The sequence below is a fragment of the Lynx canadensis genome, chromosome E3 (assembly GCF_007474595.2).
Source record: "Lynx canadensis isolate LIC74 chromosome E3, mLynCan4.pri.v2, whole genome shotgun sequence".
In the NCBI taxonomy this organism is placed as follows: domain Eukaryota; kingdom Metazoa; phylum Chordata; class Mammalia; order Carnivora; family Felidae; genus Lynx; species Lynx canadensis.
Genome location: NC_044318.1, coordinates 12388228 through 12404926, shown reverse-complemented (window position 1 = coordinate 12404926; position 16699 = coordinate 12388228). Strand labels below are relative to the sequence as shown.

The window sequence follows — 16699 nt, the reverse complement described above, 5'->3', positions numbered from 1 at the left end:
TTGAGGAACCACCATACTGTTTTCCGTAGTGACTGTGCCACTTTCTGTTTCCACCAACAGGGCACGAGTGTTACAGTTTTCTCCACATCCCAGCCAACACTCGTTAGCTTTGGGAGTTGTTGAAAGAGAGGAGCAGCTTCAGTGAGGGAGAGGCCAGAGAGCAGAGGGCTGCAGGTAGCTGACAGTGAGGCTGGAGCTAGTGAGCAGAGGGAAGACTTGAGTTATGTAGCCATGATGAGAGCAGACGGGGCTGCGGCTGCTCGCAAGATAGAGAAATTGAGCCCATTTACCCACCACCGGGAAGAAAGCAGTGACGAAACCGAATGGGGATGGGTCTCAGAATGTTGTACTATAAACGTTGTATAAAAAATGCATTTGACGAAAAAGCCGGGAGAATTTGGAGAATGCTTGATGGGATCCGTCAACTGCTGGATAGGTTTCCTCAGAATTTAATGCAGTGTTGAATTTGGTCAGCAGGTGGCAGCTGAGAAAAGTTTGTGTTTTTTTTTTTTTTTTTATGTTTGTTTATTTTTTGAGAGAGAGAGACAAAGTGTGAGTGGGGAGGGGCAGAGAGAGAGACACACACACACACACACACACACACACACACACACACGCACACAGAATCCGAAGAAGGCTCCAGGCTCTGAGCTGTCAGCACAGAGCCCGATGTGGGGCTACAACCCACAAGCTGTGAGATCCTGACCTGAGTCAAATGCTTAACTGAGCCACCCAGGTACCCTGAAAAGTTTGTGTTTTTAAGACTGCTAGCTATCCATAGAAATTTCAGCAAACGTTGTGCAGTGATGGGTAAACCCTAGGCACTGTTAGTACAGTAACTAATAAATAATTTGCTCCTTGCTAGTTCCATGTTCTAAAACAGAAGAGTGGTCTATGCATTGGTCATTTCAGATGCAGTTGTTTAGGATGATGGAGACAGAATATGGGAAACTAAAGCTGTCTAACTCGATGTAACATTTCAGTGCTTTTTGGGGGCTAGGTTTTAACCTGTCCAACTAAGGAATATATGTACGTCAATAGTTTCCTTGGTTTGTTTCTCTAAATTAGGAAGAACTGAATGACGCTGTGGGATTTTCTAGAGTTATTCATGCCATTGCCAATTCGGTAAGTGAACCAGGGTCTATCTATTTTCCTTCCTTCCTCCCTCCCTCCCTCCCTCTCTCTCTCTCTCTCTCTCTCTCTCTTTCTTGCTTTCTTGCTTTCTTTCTTTCATTTATTTTGAGACAGAGAGAGACCGTGCGTCAGAAAGAGGGAGGGAGAGAGAATCCCAAGCGGGCTCTACACTGTCAGCATGGAGCCACTGTGGGGCTCGAACTCATGAAATGTGAGATCACAACATGAACTGAAACCAAGAGTTGTACCTTTGACTCAGCCACCCAGGAGCCCTTTTCCTCTTCTTCTTTTTTTTTTTTTTATTTGTTTATTTTGAGAGAGAGGGAGCCAGAGCGGTGGGTGGGGAGGGGTGGGGGCGGGCAGAGAGATTATCATAGGCAGGCTCTGTGCTGTCAGCATGGAGCCTGATGTTGGGCTTAAACTCACGAATCATGACCTGAGCTGAAGTCTGACGCTCCACTGACTCAGCCACCCAGGCACCCCCAGGCTTTTTCTTTTTAACTAGGTTTCTGAATATAACATCTAAGGTGAGATGCTTAGTTATGATTGTGGATGAGCCATTTGGTCATGTGTAGAATGTTTACCTGGTATGGAGGGAGACTGGTTATAATGCACCGGGTGGGACATTGTAATTGTTGATTGGATCCACACCATTTTTCGGAAGGTTTTCTCGTAGGGGCGCCTGGTTCCTCAGTGAGTAGAGCGTTCAGCTCTTGATCTCGCGGTTGGGAGTTCGAGGCTCATGTTGGGTGTAGAGATTACTTTAAAAAATTGAAAAGAAAAGGTTTTCTTGTAAAATGCATAGGGTTATACTACAATGTCTTGATATGGCTGCGTGAAACTAACATTTATTATTCTCAAAACTAGTAAGAAGTGGAATAAGAAAGGACAGAGTGTGGGGAGAAATAATCAGGTTTCTGACTGAGGGCGTTTTTGTTCCTTAATTAGAAGAATCTAGAGGACAAAAATAATGGAGTTCTGTATAACTGTAACTGAATCTTCTATCTTGATAGCTTTGATGATATTTGATGAGTTTTCAAAATGTGTTGACCATTTGTGTATATATGCTAGAGGGTTCCATGATAGGTATGGTAGACATTTTTGCTTGTTTCCTAAGTTCCTTTGGCAAAGAGGCCTCCACATCTTGCACAGATAAACTGGGTCAGGCTGCTGGTGGTTTTGCGGATTGTATATCCGAATCAGGCAGCTTGCTGGGTTGCTAAATAGCCTGGAGTCTAAGACTTTCTGTTCCTTGAGTGTCCGCCATGGAGAAGAAATTGTCCCCCCTAGAGACGGAATCATCTCGTCCCTTAGATGCCCAGCTTTGTATCAAGGACACTTTAAGGCAATAGAGATCCCCCCAGAGTTCCGTGGCTGTCCCACCACCAGGCGTGGGCTTGTCAGATCAGGTCTTGAGGGCAGGCCTGCCACTGTCCTCGACTGGGGACAGACAGCAGTGACAGAACCCTGAGCTCACTGGGAGCTGTTGGTCTGAAGTGAGTGAGGTAGTCAGAGTGGAATAGAAAGCCAGATGAGTCTGGAGAGAAACAAGGTGAGAGTCTGTTCAGAAGTGGCTAGGATAACAGGTATCCAGAGGAGCGAAGAGGGTCTTCTGGTCACATTTGCTTCCATTATACACACTCAGCCTGCGGACTTCAGTCAAGTGGTTAATTTGACTGAGGCTGGCCTGTACGGACATGCAGGGCGTCAGTTGGCTTTGAGCTCTGGTAGCCATCCTGAGAGTGTTTGTTTTCCTGGTTCATATTCAGATGCCTTCGCTGGCTGTGTGTTTGTTGGTTTTCCCTCCCTGTTGTCTTGTCTCCTACAGAATAATTCATAGCATGTTGATGACCGTTGGTAGTTAACGTCACAAAGCCTATTACTGAAGAAAAGTCCTATTTCTTAGCAATCCAGACATTTAATATTTCTAAGCCGCATCCCTTAAAAACATACTCGGGCTATGTAAAGCCAGTGAACACTGAACACTCTTAAATATTTATATGACACCACGTTCTCTCCCTGGCACTGTTCGTAGTAAATATGTATTTTCTATAGTTTAAGAAACTATAGACAAGTCGCAAAAATAGTAGAGTTTCCGTAGATCCCTCGCGAGCTGCCCTTACACTGATGCCTCATATAGCCACGGGGGTATCAGAACCAGGAAATCAACGCTGGTACAGTATTATGAACCGGACTCTCGAGCTTATTTGAACTTCTTCACTCTCCCCACTGACTCCGTTTTCCATTCACAATTCTTTCCAGGATCCTATGTCGCATTGACTTGTCCTTTCCCTTTAGTCTTCAGCCCTCTGAGCAGTCTCTTTTTGTCTTTTGTAATTCGATGTGCTTAAAGAATGCTGATGGTAATTTTGTCAGATATCCCTCAGTTTGGGTTTGCCTGATCTTTTCTCACGATTGGATTGAGGATGTACAGTTTTGGCAAAAATCCCACGGAAATGATAGTTTGTGATGTTGACCTTGATCACCTGGTTGAGCTGGTATCTGCTGGAATTGTGTACTGTGACATCATTTGTCCCTCTGTGGCTAATAAATTCGGGGGGATACTTTGAGACTATGAAAATACTGCTTTTTCTCAACCTCTTGCCCACTAAAACAGCATGTCAGTGGATTTTGTCTGCAGCCATTATTGGTTTGGTGTTTTAATGGCGAGTTTGTATTTTCTTCTTTCTTTCTACCCTTGTTCTTGGAATTCTTCTGTAAGGAAGCGATGTCCCTTATTTCATGTTTATGTATTCATTTAAAAAATGTTTAAAGGGGCGCCTGGGTGGCTCAGTCGGTTAAGCGTCCGACTGCAACTCAGGTCACGATCTCACAGTCCGTGAGTTCGAGCCCCGCATCGGGCTCTGTGCTGACAGCTCAGAGCCTGGAGCCTGTTTCAGATTCTGTGTCTCCCTCTCTCTCTGCCCCTCCCCCATTCCTGCTCTGTCTCTCTCTGTCTCAAAAATAAATAAACGTTAAAAAAAAAAATTAAAAAAAATGTTTAAAGAAGCATACACTTCGAGGAATTTATGTTATTCTACAGATTGTAATCTGATATTTTTATTGTTTATTTTGTTGCTCAAAATGTATCACTTTTGGCCATTGACGCTTCTTCAGCTTGGCTCCTGTGTCCTTTGAACAGGCCCCCATCCTTCTTGGAGCAACACCTTACTCTCTGGCATCACAGAATGTTCAGACTCCTATTGTGTTTTCCCTGCCTTAGTCCTAGAACCGTAAGGTCTCCATGGAGGCCTGGTTCCTTTCATTGCATAATGGTGTTTAGAAATCAGATCTGGCAGTAGGTTCCTACTGTGGTAGTTACTGCTGTGGCCGAAAGGAGAGCTTGTGTGCTGGATTTGGAAGATTTTGTATGGAATTATTTATTTCAGAGAATTGTGGTTAGCCCTATGAGTCAAGGAGTATCACTCTGGAGGTGCACTGGGACCCGGTCAAAAGCTCCATGGTAATGACCAGATGCTTTATGTTAAAAATGGTGTCACCTGGCTAGCTGAATGTAGGTCAATGTTCCATTTTGATAGTTAAATTTTTATCATGATGGAGTAATTGATTGAACACATATTGTAGTTCAGTTGGTTGAAAAGCAAAGCAGCAAATGGCACTGGAAATGCACATGAATTTTGACATAGATGTGAAGGAAATGGAAATTCATCCTGTTTAATAGAACTCAAGTTTATTTATTTTTTGTACCTTTCAGCGTTCTTGTGAATGTATCTTTTAAAAATAAATGAGTTGTTTTAAAGAACACACTCCTAGAATAGATGTTTGGAATCTGTTGACAAATTATTGACAGGTCAAGGTAGTTAGCATTTTCAGTTACTTTTTTGAGCTCTTCAATAAAAATTTTACTACTTCTGATTCTTGAAGGTGGCAAGATGAATAAAAAGCAGAGAAAAACATCAATGAAATCAAAGTCATTGGTGCTTTTACTTTGCATTCTGGATCTAATACGCTGAGATTAAAGAGGAAGAAAGCCAGGCCCAACTTATTTATCCACATATAAGGTTTTTTTGGTTTTTTTTTTCCATGTCAAAAAGTCAGTTTAGGACAAAGTCCTCATAGAATCTGAACCGCACATTTCCGTCTCAAGCACCAGTATAATTTTGTGCCAAGAAGTCTTTTTCCTGACATTGACTTTCTGTAGGGAAAACTCGTCATTGGACACAATATGCTCTTGGATGTCATGCACACGGTTCATCAATTCTACTGCCCTCTGCCTGCGGTAAGTGACTGAGCCTGGGCCCAAATTTTTTTTTAATGTTTATTTATTTTTGAGGGAGAGAGAGGAGAGAGAGCGAGTGAGCACAGGGGAGGGGCAGAGAGAGAGAGGGAGACACAGAATCCCAAGCAGGCTCCAGGCTCCGAGCTGTCAGCACAGAGCCCGATGCAGGGCTCAAACTCACGATCTACAGGATCGTGACATGAGCCGAAGTCGGACGCTCAACGGAGTGAGTCCCCCAGGTGTCCCAAGCTGTGTTAAAACTTCATGATTCCTTGCCATGGCAACGACATTGGCGGAGCTAGAGAGTATCATGCTAAGTGGAATAAGTCAGAGAAAGACAAACACTGTATGATTTCACTCATGTGGAATATAAGAAACAAAACGAACGAGCAAAGGAGAAAAAGAGAGAGAGGCAAACCAAGAAACAGGCTCTTGACTGTAGAGAACACGCTGATGGTCACGAGAGGGGAGGCGGGTGGGGGATGGGCTAGGTCGGGAGGGGGAGGAAGGAGTGCACTTGTTGGGATGAGCTCTGGGTGACGTGTGGAAGTGGGGAATTACTATGTCGTCCGCCTGAAACTAATATTACACCGTGTGTTAACTAACTGGAATTTAAATGAAAACTTAAAAAAAGAAGAGAAATTCCCAGTTCCTTATTACTATGACAGTGTTCTCTACACGAGAGCTGTTTCCTTGTAGGCACCATGTTCCCAGGGAGAGAGTCTCATGTGCTTAGTCGTACATTTTTGAAGAGATGTACTTACAAGCCGTTATCGGGAATCTTCAGTCATCCGCCATTGCCAGAGCAAAGTTGGACCTTTGTTCCGTCTTGACGCCAGTGGTTTGCTCAGTTAGCGCTGGCCGGGGCTTCTTCGGCCACGGCTGTGGTCTCCCAGTTCGCTGCTGCTACCTTTAGCTATAATGGGGCCTTTGAAGGCCAGTTGTGCTGCGGGTCAGCCGAGCTGGATCAGGTCCTACAAAATTCACGATTACCTCTTGTGGGGCTGCCTCCCTTAGATTCTGTGTCAACCTTGCCGTTTTTGCTCCTGGAGCCAAGTTGTCTCAGTGCACCAGGGCACAGGCTTCTTGGGCCCTGCAGGAAAGGAGGTTCTCTTCTGTCTCTTCCTCCTCTGCTCCCAACTGTGCACGTGGCCTCATCTTGCTTACCTCCCATTGCTCGTCCTCCCCTCTCCTTTATTGGCTCTCCCTACTTTCCGCCTTCGGGGATCTCACCCACACTCATGCCGTCAGCTGAAGACAGTGCCATCTTTGTCGCCAGCCGTAATCTTTCCCCGGATGCAGGTGCACAGTGCCCGCCGACTCCACACGACTCCATCCGGATAGCCTTCAGACCAGGAGGTGTTTGTGATTTACAGGTCTCAGACGAGATGTGTAGCTTACACTGCCTTTCTTCCCTTCTCACTCTCTCCCAACCAGTTATCTCTCCTTATTCCTTTACTATAAATTATAAATGATACCCTCTCACCAGTACTGTTTTTTGACATTAGTTGGGCCTCTTCCTGGTCACTTACGGAATCCTGACCACTTGTCTCCGTGCTGTCTCTCACATTTGGACCTCTTCATTTTAACTGCAAGTAGCCTTCTCATCTGGAGCCTAGCAGACCCCAGGCAGGCTTCCTTGTCTTTCAGCTCATCCTTTAAAACAAAGGTTGGCAAACTTTTTCTATAAACGGCCAGATAGTAAGATATTTTAGGCTTTGCAGGGTGTACAGTCCATATCACAGCTCTCAGCACTGCCATTATAGCCCAAAAATGGCCATAGAATGGATAAACAAATGGGTGTGGCTTTGCTCGAGTAAAACTCTGTTTAAAAAATAGGTAATGGGCCAGATTTGGCCTGTAGACCATGGTTTGCCAATCCCTGCTTTCAGCTGCCACCACATTAATCTTTTATGACTTCTGGACTGGAAGAGCTCCTTCAGAGCTCAGTGTCGCTTATACATAGGCAAAGCCTGAGTTATTTCATGTTTCTTATGAGACATTATTCCATCGCCATCTTGATTGCTTTCTTTGGAAAAGTCTAGCAAAGCCCAGCTGAGAATACAGTGGATCTGCTGCTCCCCTTGTCCTATTTCTGTACCCTCAGGACTGTCAGGGCTTTTAGGACAACTGTATCACCCTCTGGGACTCAAAGTTTTCGTAGTGGTGAGTCTCAAAACAAATAGGACCGATGTGAATTTGCAGTGTATAATCTAAACAGCTAATGTTTATTGCAGATCAGCCACTTCTGTTGGCCAAGTACAGCAGCTCCTCTCGTGATTTTTTTGACCTTTAAACCAGTGAAGTGATTGGTAAGGAAAGAGGAAAGTGTATTACATCCTGCGTCTGAACGCCAAATAGATCTTGGCACAGAGGAGGCATTGAATGTTAACAATTGAGCTATCTTCCGACTGTGCTAGTTTTATAATCTTCTGATATATGGCTCTGTTCACATCACTGACCCTGCTCAAAAGTCTGAACCTAATCCCACATTCTTTGCTTTTCTATACAGCTGATTCTTTGTAGCCTGGCGTATCCAGCTTCTCTGTGATGTGGCCCAGCTGTCCTGTGCCTTCTAGTCACTTGTTGGTCTCCTTTCGGCCAGCAGGCCCGGCTCATTTGTTCCTGGGAGCTGCTTTGTGTTTCAGCCTGTCCGTGGTTTGGTCTACCATTTCCTCCACTTTGGATTTTCTCCACGTTTGCTATGTGCAGCTTTCCCTGTCTTACCAAGGTCCAGCAAACGCCTCTTCCGTGAAGTTTTCCATGCCCGCTTGCCTTGCCCAAGAGGTGATCTTTCCTTTCTCTGAACTCTCACAGAACTGTGTACCTCTTGTGCCTACAGTTTTTGTTGACAGCTCTCCCCCTTTCTTCTAGGTGATCGGCTCCTCTGGAGAAGGGGTTTACGGGTCCAAACGCCTAGTATAGCACATTGTCCACGCGCTTAATAAATGTCACCTTGAATGAAACTATTGTAGTTCTGAATCCAGTTCTAGTAGAAAGGGCATGTGATTTGCCGCAGAGTCGGACATGAGTTAGGAGACTTGGCTTCATCCCTTGCTTTATTACTAAGGCGACCTTAGTAAGTAATTGAACTTTGTGTTCTGTCCGTCAGAAGGAGAAAATGGTTTTCTTCCAGCTAGTTTTGGAAGAAGCATTGAGAATAAATGCGAAAACATATTTAAAATGGGAGAACTTTTGCATGCACTAGTAACACATTTTGCATTTAAAAGTGTTCTGAAGAATCCATGTTTTGGAGCTGCCTTTTAGGGGAGAGTCTCTTCTGAAGAATCTTCTTGGTACTTAGGCATGACCTTTTAGAAGGCATTGGTCCAGAGCTCTGTTATATATGCTAGCCCTGGAAGGAGCCAGAATTTTAATTTTTTCTTGCTTTTGAGGCTCTGTGATGGCATTGAGGGGTGACAGCAGTCATTGTATTTTTGTTTGGCTTCAGCACTGAAACCACTTGTTCACGTATTGTCTGTTAATTTAACGACAGCCACTGAAAAGCTGGTAAATATTCCAAACTAGCTAAATACAGTGTGTATTTATAGACTTGGAAAGCTAATTGGAAGTGGCAGTTTGCTATGAAGCATGAATAACGCTGAAGAGAAGTGTAGTTACAAAGGGTCAGGAGTATGACGATTCAGTCTAGCGTGGCAATTATGTATGTAAATGAGTTCATTCAAAATTGGAGTCGCCTCCTTTCAGCTTTAGACTTCCTGATCAAAACAAACCGGGAAATAAATTGTCTAATTTAGGCACTTGCTACTGGTGCTTCTTTAGCAATTTTCTGAGTAGTTAAAGCATGCATCTTGCATATTGGAAGGTCTGTGCTTTAATGGCCTTTTTAACTAGCATTTCAGAGGCGTTCTCAGTAACGGTATAGCCTAGTTTACACAATGCCCATTTCCTATATAAACCATTCTATTTAAATAACCGTGCTAGTCTCGCTGTTAGGATGGATTTGTTGAATAGAGCTATTACTAAAAGCTTTCTTTGTGTAATAGAAACCTTTCCCCCTCCTGTTTCAGCCATAAGATACTGGAGTTTGTCTATTTTGGTTATGCAAAGGTTTTATTTCAGATCATAGGATCCCAGTCAGTGAGGAGATTGTGAAGATTTTCAGAAAGTAATTATTAATTGGAAATGAATCTGGCCGTTGAGTTTAAAGGGCCCGCGTGAGTATCAGTTTGAAGAGAGAGCTGTGAAGCTTGAAATGTTCATGTATGTTTGCAGTATTGTGAGTGTGTTTAGTAAAATCGCAGCAAGTCATCGTCCGTGTTTTGTTGTTGTTTTTTAGGACTTAAATGAGTTTAAGGAGATGACAACATGTGTTTTCCCCAGGTAAGCTTTCTTCAAGGATTCTTTTTGTCTTTCATTCAAAACAGTGCTCCTACTATCTGTGATACAAACAGGTAATAAATAGTAATAATAGTAATTACCTGATCATGGTTATGATCCAGTTGATACAAGCTGGGAAATGTTTTAACAGGTCCAGCTGTGATGGTTTGATTTTATAATCGATGGTTTGTTTTATTCCACTAAAAATCAAAATTTGAACTCAGAGTGAAAATAGACGGCAATTTATTTCTTCTTGTCCCACACCCTGCGGTCCGAAAAACCGGTGGAGACTTCTTGGATTGGCTCTTGTCTCTCTGATACGTTGAACCTGCCTTGTCCTTGTCAGGTGTCCAGTTGAGAGTATTCTGTAGTTTGTCAAGAACTTTCTGGCTAGAGATTTTTTCCCTCAACTCTGAGTTTACCTGTTAGTGTCACAGGTCCCATGTCAGCCACGTGGAGCCTCCAAAGCGAGGGTCTGTGTGTGAGGACAAGTCTGAAGAGGGACGGGCATGGTAGCAGAGCTGTCATTCTTCTCTCTGGGCTAATTCTGTCCTGTTACCTACACTGTTCACATTTATGCCAAAAGAAACAGCGTTTTCATATTAGTGTCTCTCTCCTTTTTTTTCTTATTCTAATCTCTGAAACCGAATTCTAACAAATAACAAGAATACCATGAAACTAACAAATGCAGATTTTTCCCTCCACGAGTTTATTTTGTACAAATCTGGGTAGGACAGCAGTTGGTAATGAATGGTGTTGGGGGCGGGGGGGTGGGTGTTAGACCTGCAACCATATTTGAACCATGTAAAAACTTGGGAAGATCTTTGCTTTCTCCTTGAGAGTGACATAGCCCACACCCTCTCGGGGTCCAAGCAAATCTAGAGCTGTGCTCTGAGTGTGGTGGAGTCCCGTAGTCTCGTGATGAAGAGGGGTTGAGAGGACGGAGTCCCAGTCTGATGTGGAGATGCCGGCCCTATGTCAAAATGGCTCACGTGTTTAATTCTCCTGTCGGCTTTTAGGACAGTAGGCTTTTCATTTGAGTAACATACGTTTTGGACCGTTTGCCTTATTGAAAATTCTTTTGTTTTTAGACTCTTGGATACAAAATTGATGGCCAGCACACAACCTTTTAAGGTATTTTTAAAATTTGAGCTATCACTGATAAGCTGTGTTTTGATGTGTTTCGAATTGCCACTAGGAGCTTGAAATTCTGGTCTATTTAAATATCATTTTCTTTCTTTTATATATATATATATTTTTTTTTTTTAACATTTATTTATTTTTGAGACACAGAGAGACAAAGCACAAGCAGGGGAAGGACAGAGAGAGAGAGAGAGAGAGAGAGAGAGAGAGGGAGACACAGAATCTGAAGCAGGCTCCAGGCTCTGAGCTGTCAGCACAGAACCTGATGTGGGGCTTGAACCCAGGAGCCCTGAGATCATGACTTGAGCTGACGTTGGACACCGAATGAGCTACCCAGGCGCCCCTAAATATCGTTTTCAAATATACCCAAAAAAGAAAAAAAAATTGGAAAAGAACTAGAAATAAATATATCAAAATGTGAATAATGGTTGTCTTTGGGTGGTGGGATTATTTTTTCTCCTATATTCTTTTTGAATATAAACGTTTTTAATGTTAAAATATATAATGTGTTTTTTTGAGGGAGTGCGCTTGGCTGGCTCAGTCAGTAGAGCATGTGATTCTTGTTCTTGGGGTTGTGAGTTCAAGCCTCATGTTGGGCATAGAGCCTACTAAAAATGTGTGTGTGTGTGTGTGTGTGTGTGTATAATGCATTTTTTAATAGGTTACACATGCACACACTTCATTATTTTGCTGATTTTGTATATTTTGGTTCTATTTTCTAATCAGGAAAATTCAGGTAAAAGTATAGTTGTCTGCTGTTTTGTGAAGTGACTTTATATAACTGAGCAAAATGAATGCCAGAACTGTATAGGTTTCTGGCCCAAGTTCTGTAGGTATTTAACATGACTTAAAAACCTTTCATGTGGTGATACTTACCAAGCATGGTGAAAATGACACTTGGCTGTCTTTCACATTGAGTGAATGATGACTCATGTGTTTCTTCAGAGAACACAAGGGGGCAGTACTAGATACTGGGTTTTATTTTGGTTTGTTTTTGTTTTTTGTTTTTTGTTTGTTTTTTTGTTTTTTTTTGGAGGATTCTGACATTCAGTGAATCTCTGCTGTAAGTTGTACTGAGATGATTTAAGCTCATACATAATTCTCTGCTTTTCTGGTTTGTAGGATATCATTAACAACACATCTCTTGCAGAACTGGAAAAGCGGTTAAAAGAGACACCTTTCAACCCTCCTAAAGTTGGTAAGAATATAAAGTGATACTGATAGTGCCCAAGGCCCTTGTGATCATTACTGACGTATATCACACAAGGAAGGAAAAGTTGCTCTGGAAACCAGCCGTGCACATTTGTGGATCTTGGCTGAGTTGCCTTGCTCCTGCCCTGTGTTGACTTATGCTTTCTGAACAAAGCTGGTCTCATAATCCTACATCTATTTTAGGTTAATCAGTCAGGTAGTCATGCATTGAGAAGTTTAGCAATTAAAGCTTCAGGGCTTTTATTTCTTAATGCTTGGAATTCTCCCAAAACTTGATGTATCTATCTTTTCTATGGGGCAACGTTTAAGCAGAGACAAAGAGTTGGTGCTTAATTGCCAGGGGTCGAATGGAAACACACTTTTTGTCTCAGGAAAGCCCAAGAACTGGGGGTCTAGGAAGGAGGGTCTCCACCTTTGCCTCCCATCATTGGTGGCCAAGCTATGGAAGGGCAGCAGCGAGGAACACCAGAAGTAGGGAGGAATGTTTCTCAGGGCAGAGATGTTTTACCATGTCTGGTCATGGCCCCTACCCAGGTAGGGCCCTACCCAAGTCACGTGTTCCTTCCTTGGTTCCCGTTCGCCTCATTTTGCTGCTGATACCATAATTGGCATTCCATTAGCTGTAGTCTGCAAACTTCTGAAGACATTGATAATTGGACTAATGGTTCAGAAATTGACAATGGAAGGTACTAAAGCAGCCAAGATTACAGCCATTTGTTTCCCTTTCTGGGTAATAGTCCAAAAAAGGAATTAAGAAAAGGAGGGAGGGTGAGGGAGGAAAGCCTAGACCTTTTTGTCTAACACTATGATGGAAATCATTGATTTTGGAAATAAATGTGTGTTTCAGTTGATGGTAGAGTAGAGCCTCTTACCTACTTGGCGTCATGTTAACAGATTTTTTTAAAGCTTAATGTCTAATATTTAATACAGAGGTTAAAAAAATTCTTGCTTAAAGACCCTTATGTTGACTTAAGAACATTCACAGTCTAGGGGCGCCTGGGTGGCTCAGTCTGTTAAGCCTCGGACTTTGGCTCAGGTCACGATCTCTCTTTTAAGAAAGAAAAAAAAAAAAAGAACAGTCACAGTCTTTTTGTTGTTAATTTCCATTCATGCTTTTGGTTTTGTTGCAGCATTTTGATACTCATTTCCAGAATGGTGCTAGGAAATATTTATGAGTGATAGTTGTTTTTTTGTTTGTTTGTTTTTGTTTTTTGTTTTTGTTTTTTTTTTTAAAGAGTTAGAGTTTTACCCTATTCTTTCTGTGTAATATTCTGGGACGTGGCAGAGAATTTACTCTAAAGCAGGTTACTCTTCCCAGACACTGCACTCAGCATCTGTGTGTTGATCAGTGTGACGTAAGAATCACGTAAAGCGGTCTGTCCTAAGAAGTGGCCCCGTATTTGATGGGCAGCATTTTTCTTTAATGTTGTTTAATGTTTTATTTATTTTTGAGAGAGAGTGAGAGATACAGAGCGTGAGCAGGGGAGGGTCAGAGAGAGAGGGAGACACAGAATCCGAAGCAGGCTCCAGGCTCCAAACTGTCCGCACAGAGCCCGACGTGGGGCTCGAACTCACGACCCGTGAGATCATGACCTGAACCAAAGTCGGACGCTTAACTGACTGAGCCACCCAAGCGCCCCTCCATGGGCAGCATGATCGCACGTTCTGATCTAGTTTGGGAGTTAGTTGTACCTTCATCTTTAGATCCATACATTTGGAAATGTGGCAGAGGGCAGTGCTGATCATTGGCAGAGTTGCCAATGCCGAGTGGCGTCTTTTGCCTTCTGGGAGGGTTACCTGGGGTATTGATAGATGACAGTTACCAAGCATTTACTACGTGCCAGGCACGATGTGAGAGCTTTACTGACATTAGGTCGTTTGATCCTCACAAAAGCCTAATGAGGGAGGTTTTCATCTCCATCCTGCCAAAGTGGAGGCCCTGAGGTCAAGCGACTTGCCTAAGATCACATAGCAAATAAATGGTGGAGCCAGGATTTAAACTCAGACGGTGGGACCCACAAATCCATGCTCTTAGTCATGACTGAAATACCCATTACGTCTCTCTATCATCAGGAAGAAGTTCCTCGTGACCTCAGAAAGTGGGCAGAAGACAGGTCATTGTCATAGAGCAAGTTATACATGATCGTAAATAGCACCTGCCCGTGTGCAGTCGGGAGGCCTGTGGCTAGGTCTCTGATGATGTAACTGAGGCATTTCTCTAGTCTAGACCCAAGCTCTCATGTTCAGTGACCCTTTTTTCTCATATTGCAAGGTCTTGTGTGGAGAGAATGAAGAAGTAGATAGCCTTTTCCTGCTTGTCTGGGATATTTATACAGCACATACCAGTGCAATTTGGATGTGGTAGGGTAGCGTGCCTACTAGTCTTCATGATGTGTGATGTCCTTGGGAAAACCCTTTGTTCTTTTTTCTCTTTAGAAAGTGCAGAAGGTTTTCCAAGTTACGACACAGCTACTGAGCAACTCCACGAGGCAGGCTATGACGCTTATATCACAGGGCTGTGCTTCCTCTCCATGGCGAACTACCTAGGTACTCACTAGACCTGTTTCCTCCAAACACACCACGGTCGGGGGTGGATCTTGCCTGTCTGCGCTTTACGTGGGGCCCACTTTCCCAGGTAGAAGTGGGGGGGGGGTTGGAGGTCAGAGTGGGAGGGCTTTGCGGTAGGGCGTGGAGAGTGCATGAGGAAGACCCGTTGACACTTAACTGGTGTGGCGCCTGGCACTTGGCCCTTACGAGTGCCTCTGACCCTTCTGAACAGGAGAGTTGATTGACATAGGCTGTCGTCTGAACTTTCAGGCTCTGTCTCCTTGACCGTGTGTAACACTCTGCTTTTTTTCTTCATTAGGTTCTTTTCTTAGCCCTCCAAAAATTCACGTGTCTGCCAGATCAAAACTCATTGAACCTTTTTTTAACAAGTAAGTAAGCAGAGCCCCAGTGGCCACGTTCTCTCACTGATGTCAGGGTGATTGGGAGCTCTTGTGCATTTTTACATAAAGGATTTCTCATCTCTAGTGACTCATGTGTTTTTTTGAAAACAGAAATTGACCTTCTGGGAAATAATTTATTAAATACATTGGCTTAAAAAGAAAGAAAGAAAACACTGCCAAAAGCAGTGTGTCTCTTCCAAGACGAAGAACTGGTGGTTTTGGCATTTGAATTGCCTTTAAGGGAGACTCTGAGAGAGAGAGAGAGAGGGAGAGAGGGAGAGTGTGTGTGTGTGTGTGTGTGTGTGTGTGTGTGTGTGTGTGTGTATGTATACACAGTTGGACCTAACACTGCTAACATACTTTACACATGAGGTTATTATTTATACTTGCATTATTATCTCATTAAAATTCTTTCTAAGGAGATGTTGGTTACACAAATGGCTTTTAAGATAATCTATGGAGAAGTCTTGATTGTCATTTCATCCTGAGCTTTCATCTGCGTGGATTCAATGAAGTAAAAAGCTTGCTCGTGTACTTACAGTTGGAAGAAGTCTGTGTGATTTAGGGAGACGTCAAAGTTCAGAGCATTTTCAAAGACTCTCTAGATGATGACTTCAAAGTGTGGCTTGTGCTTTCTTGGCATCGTTGAGACTAAAGTTATGGATGTGACCCTCAGGCTGGCCACAGTTGGGCTCTGTGCCAGAGCCCTAAGCCTTCTTTACCCCTGCTTTCTTAACAGAATTTGTTCTAGGAGATTCTGGGTGAGCCAGAAAGAATGAGGCAGCCCACATCGGTCATTCCCACTGGGAGAAAGAACTGTTTGAGCGTTGGGTTGGTTACATCATTTCCTTACATTATACACAGCACTTTACAATTCTTTCAGTGAGAACACCATCTCCTTTGGATGTCTATATAAATGCTAGTATCGCAGTGCTTGTACTTAAGTGACATGCTGCAGAGACAGATGTTAATTGCAAACATCTGGATTCCTACAGGTTTGGAATTTGTGTAGTCTGAGTTAGTAAATTTTATCACACTGTGGCTTCTGATTTTGAAATCTTCTTTTATCTGGAAGTTCAGAGGTAAATGTGTTTGATTTTTTTTTTTTTTTTTTATTTTGAGAACGAGGATGGTGGGGGGAGGGACGAGGGGGAAAGAGAATCTTAAGCAGGCGCCACACTCAGCGTGGAGCCCAGCACAGGGTTCACTGCCGTGACTGTGAGATCATGACCTGAGCCGAAATCACGAGTCAGACGCTCAACCGACTGAGCCACCCAGGTGGCCTTCTACTGTGTTTGACTGTCAAAACGTCTTTCAGAGAGGAATGGGAAGCAATGTAGTATATATTGAAAATCAAGTTGAAATTTTTAATTAAGTTTTTAATTTTAGTTCCAGTATAGTTAACATACAGTGTCATGTTGGTTTCAGGTGTATACTATAATGATTCAGCAATTCTATACATTATTCAGTGTGCATCATGCTAATATACAGAGTTTAATTTCTTTTTTTATGGAAAATTAATTCTGCTAACAGTTGAGCCCTTGCTGTCTATCCAATTCCTTATGGGAAAAACAGAATATTCTTAGCTCTTAACTTTTATTTTGGGGGTTGTGTTTATCTTTGTAAATCTTTGAAAGGGCAGCTTAAGTCATAGACCATGGAGTGTGCAGGTGACCTTAAA

At 43.1% G+C, this 16699-nt stretch overlaps 1 protein-coding gene across 1 annotated transcript in view; it reads left to right on the top strand.

Moving 5' to 3' along the window:
* The window catches only part of PARN (poly(A)-specific ribonuclease), a 168891-nt gene that overhangs the window by 24649 nt on the left and 127543 nt on the right, over positions 1 to 16699 (top strand). Inside the window, exons 12-18 of the mRNA XM_030300066.2 lie at positions 1069 to 1125; positions 5297 to 5374; positions 9675 to 9718; positions 10807 to 10849; positions 11981 to 12056; positions 14507 to 14617; positions 14937 to 15006. Coding sequence (XP_030155926.1) covers positions 1069 to 1125; positions 5297 to 5374; positions 9675 to 9718; positions 10807 to 10849; positions 11981 to 12056; positions 14507 to 14617; positions 14937 to 15006 — 479 coding nt within the window. The remainder of the gene's footprint in view (positions 1 to 1068; positions 1126 to 5296; positions 5375 to 9674; positions 9719 to 10806; positions 10850 to 11980; positions 12057 to 14506; positions 14618 to 14936; positions 15007 to 16699) is intronic.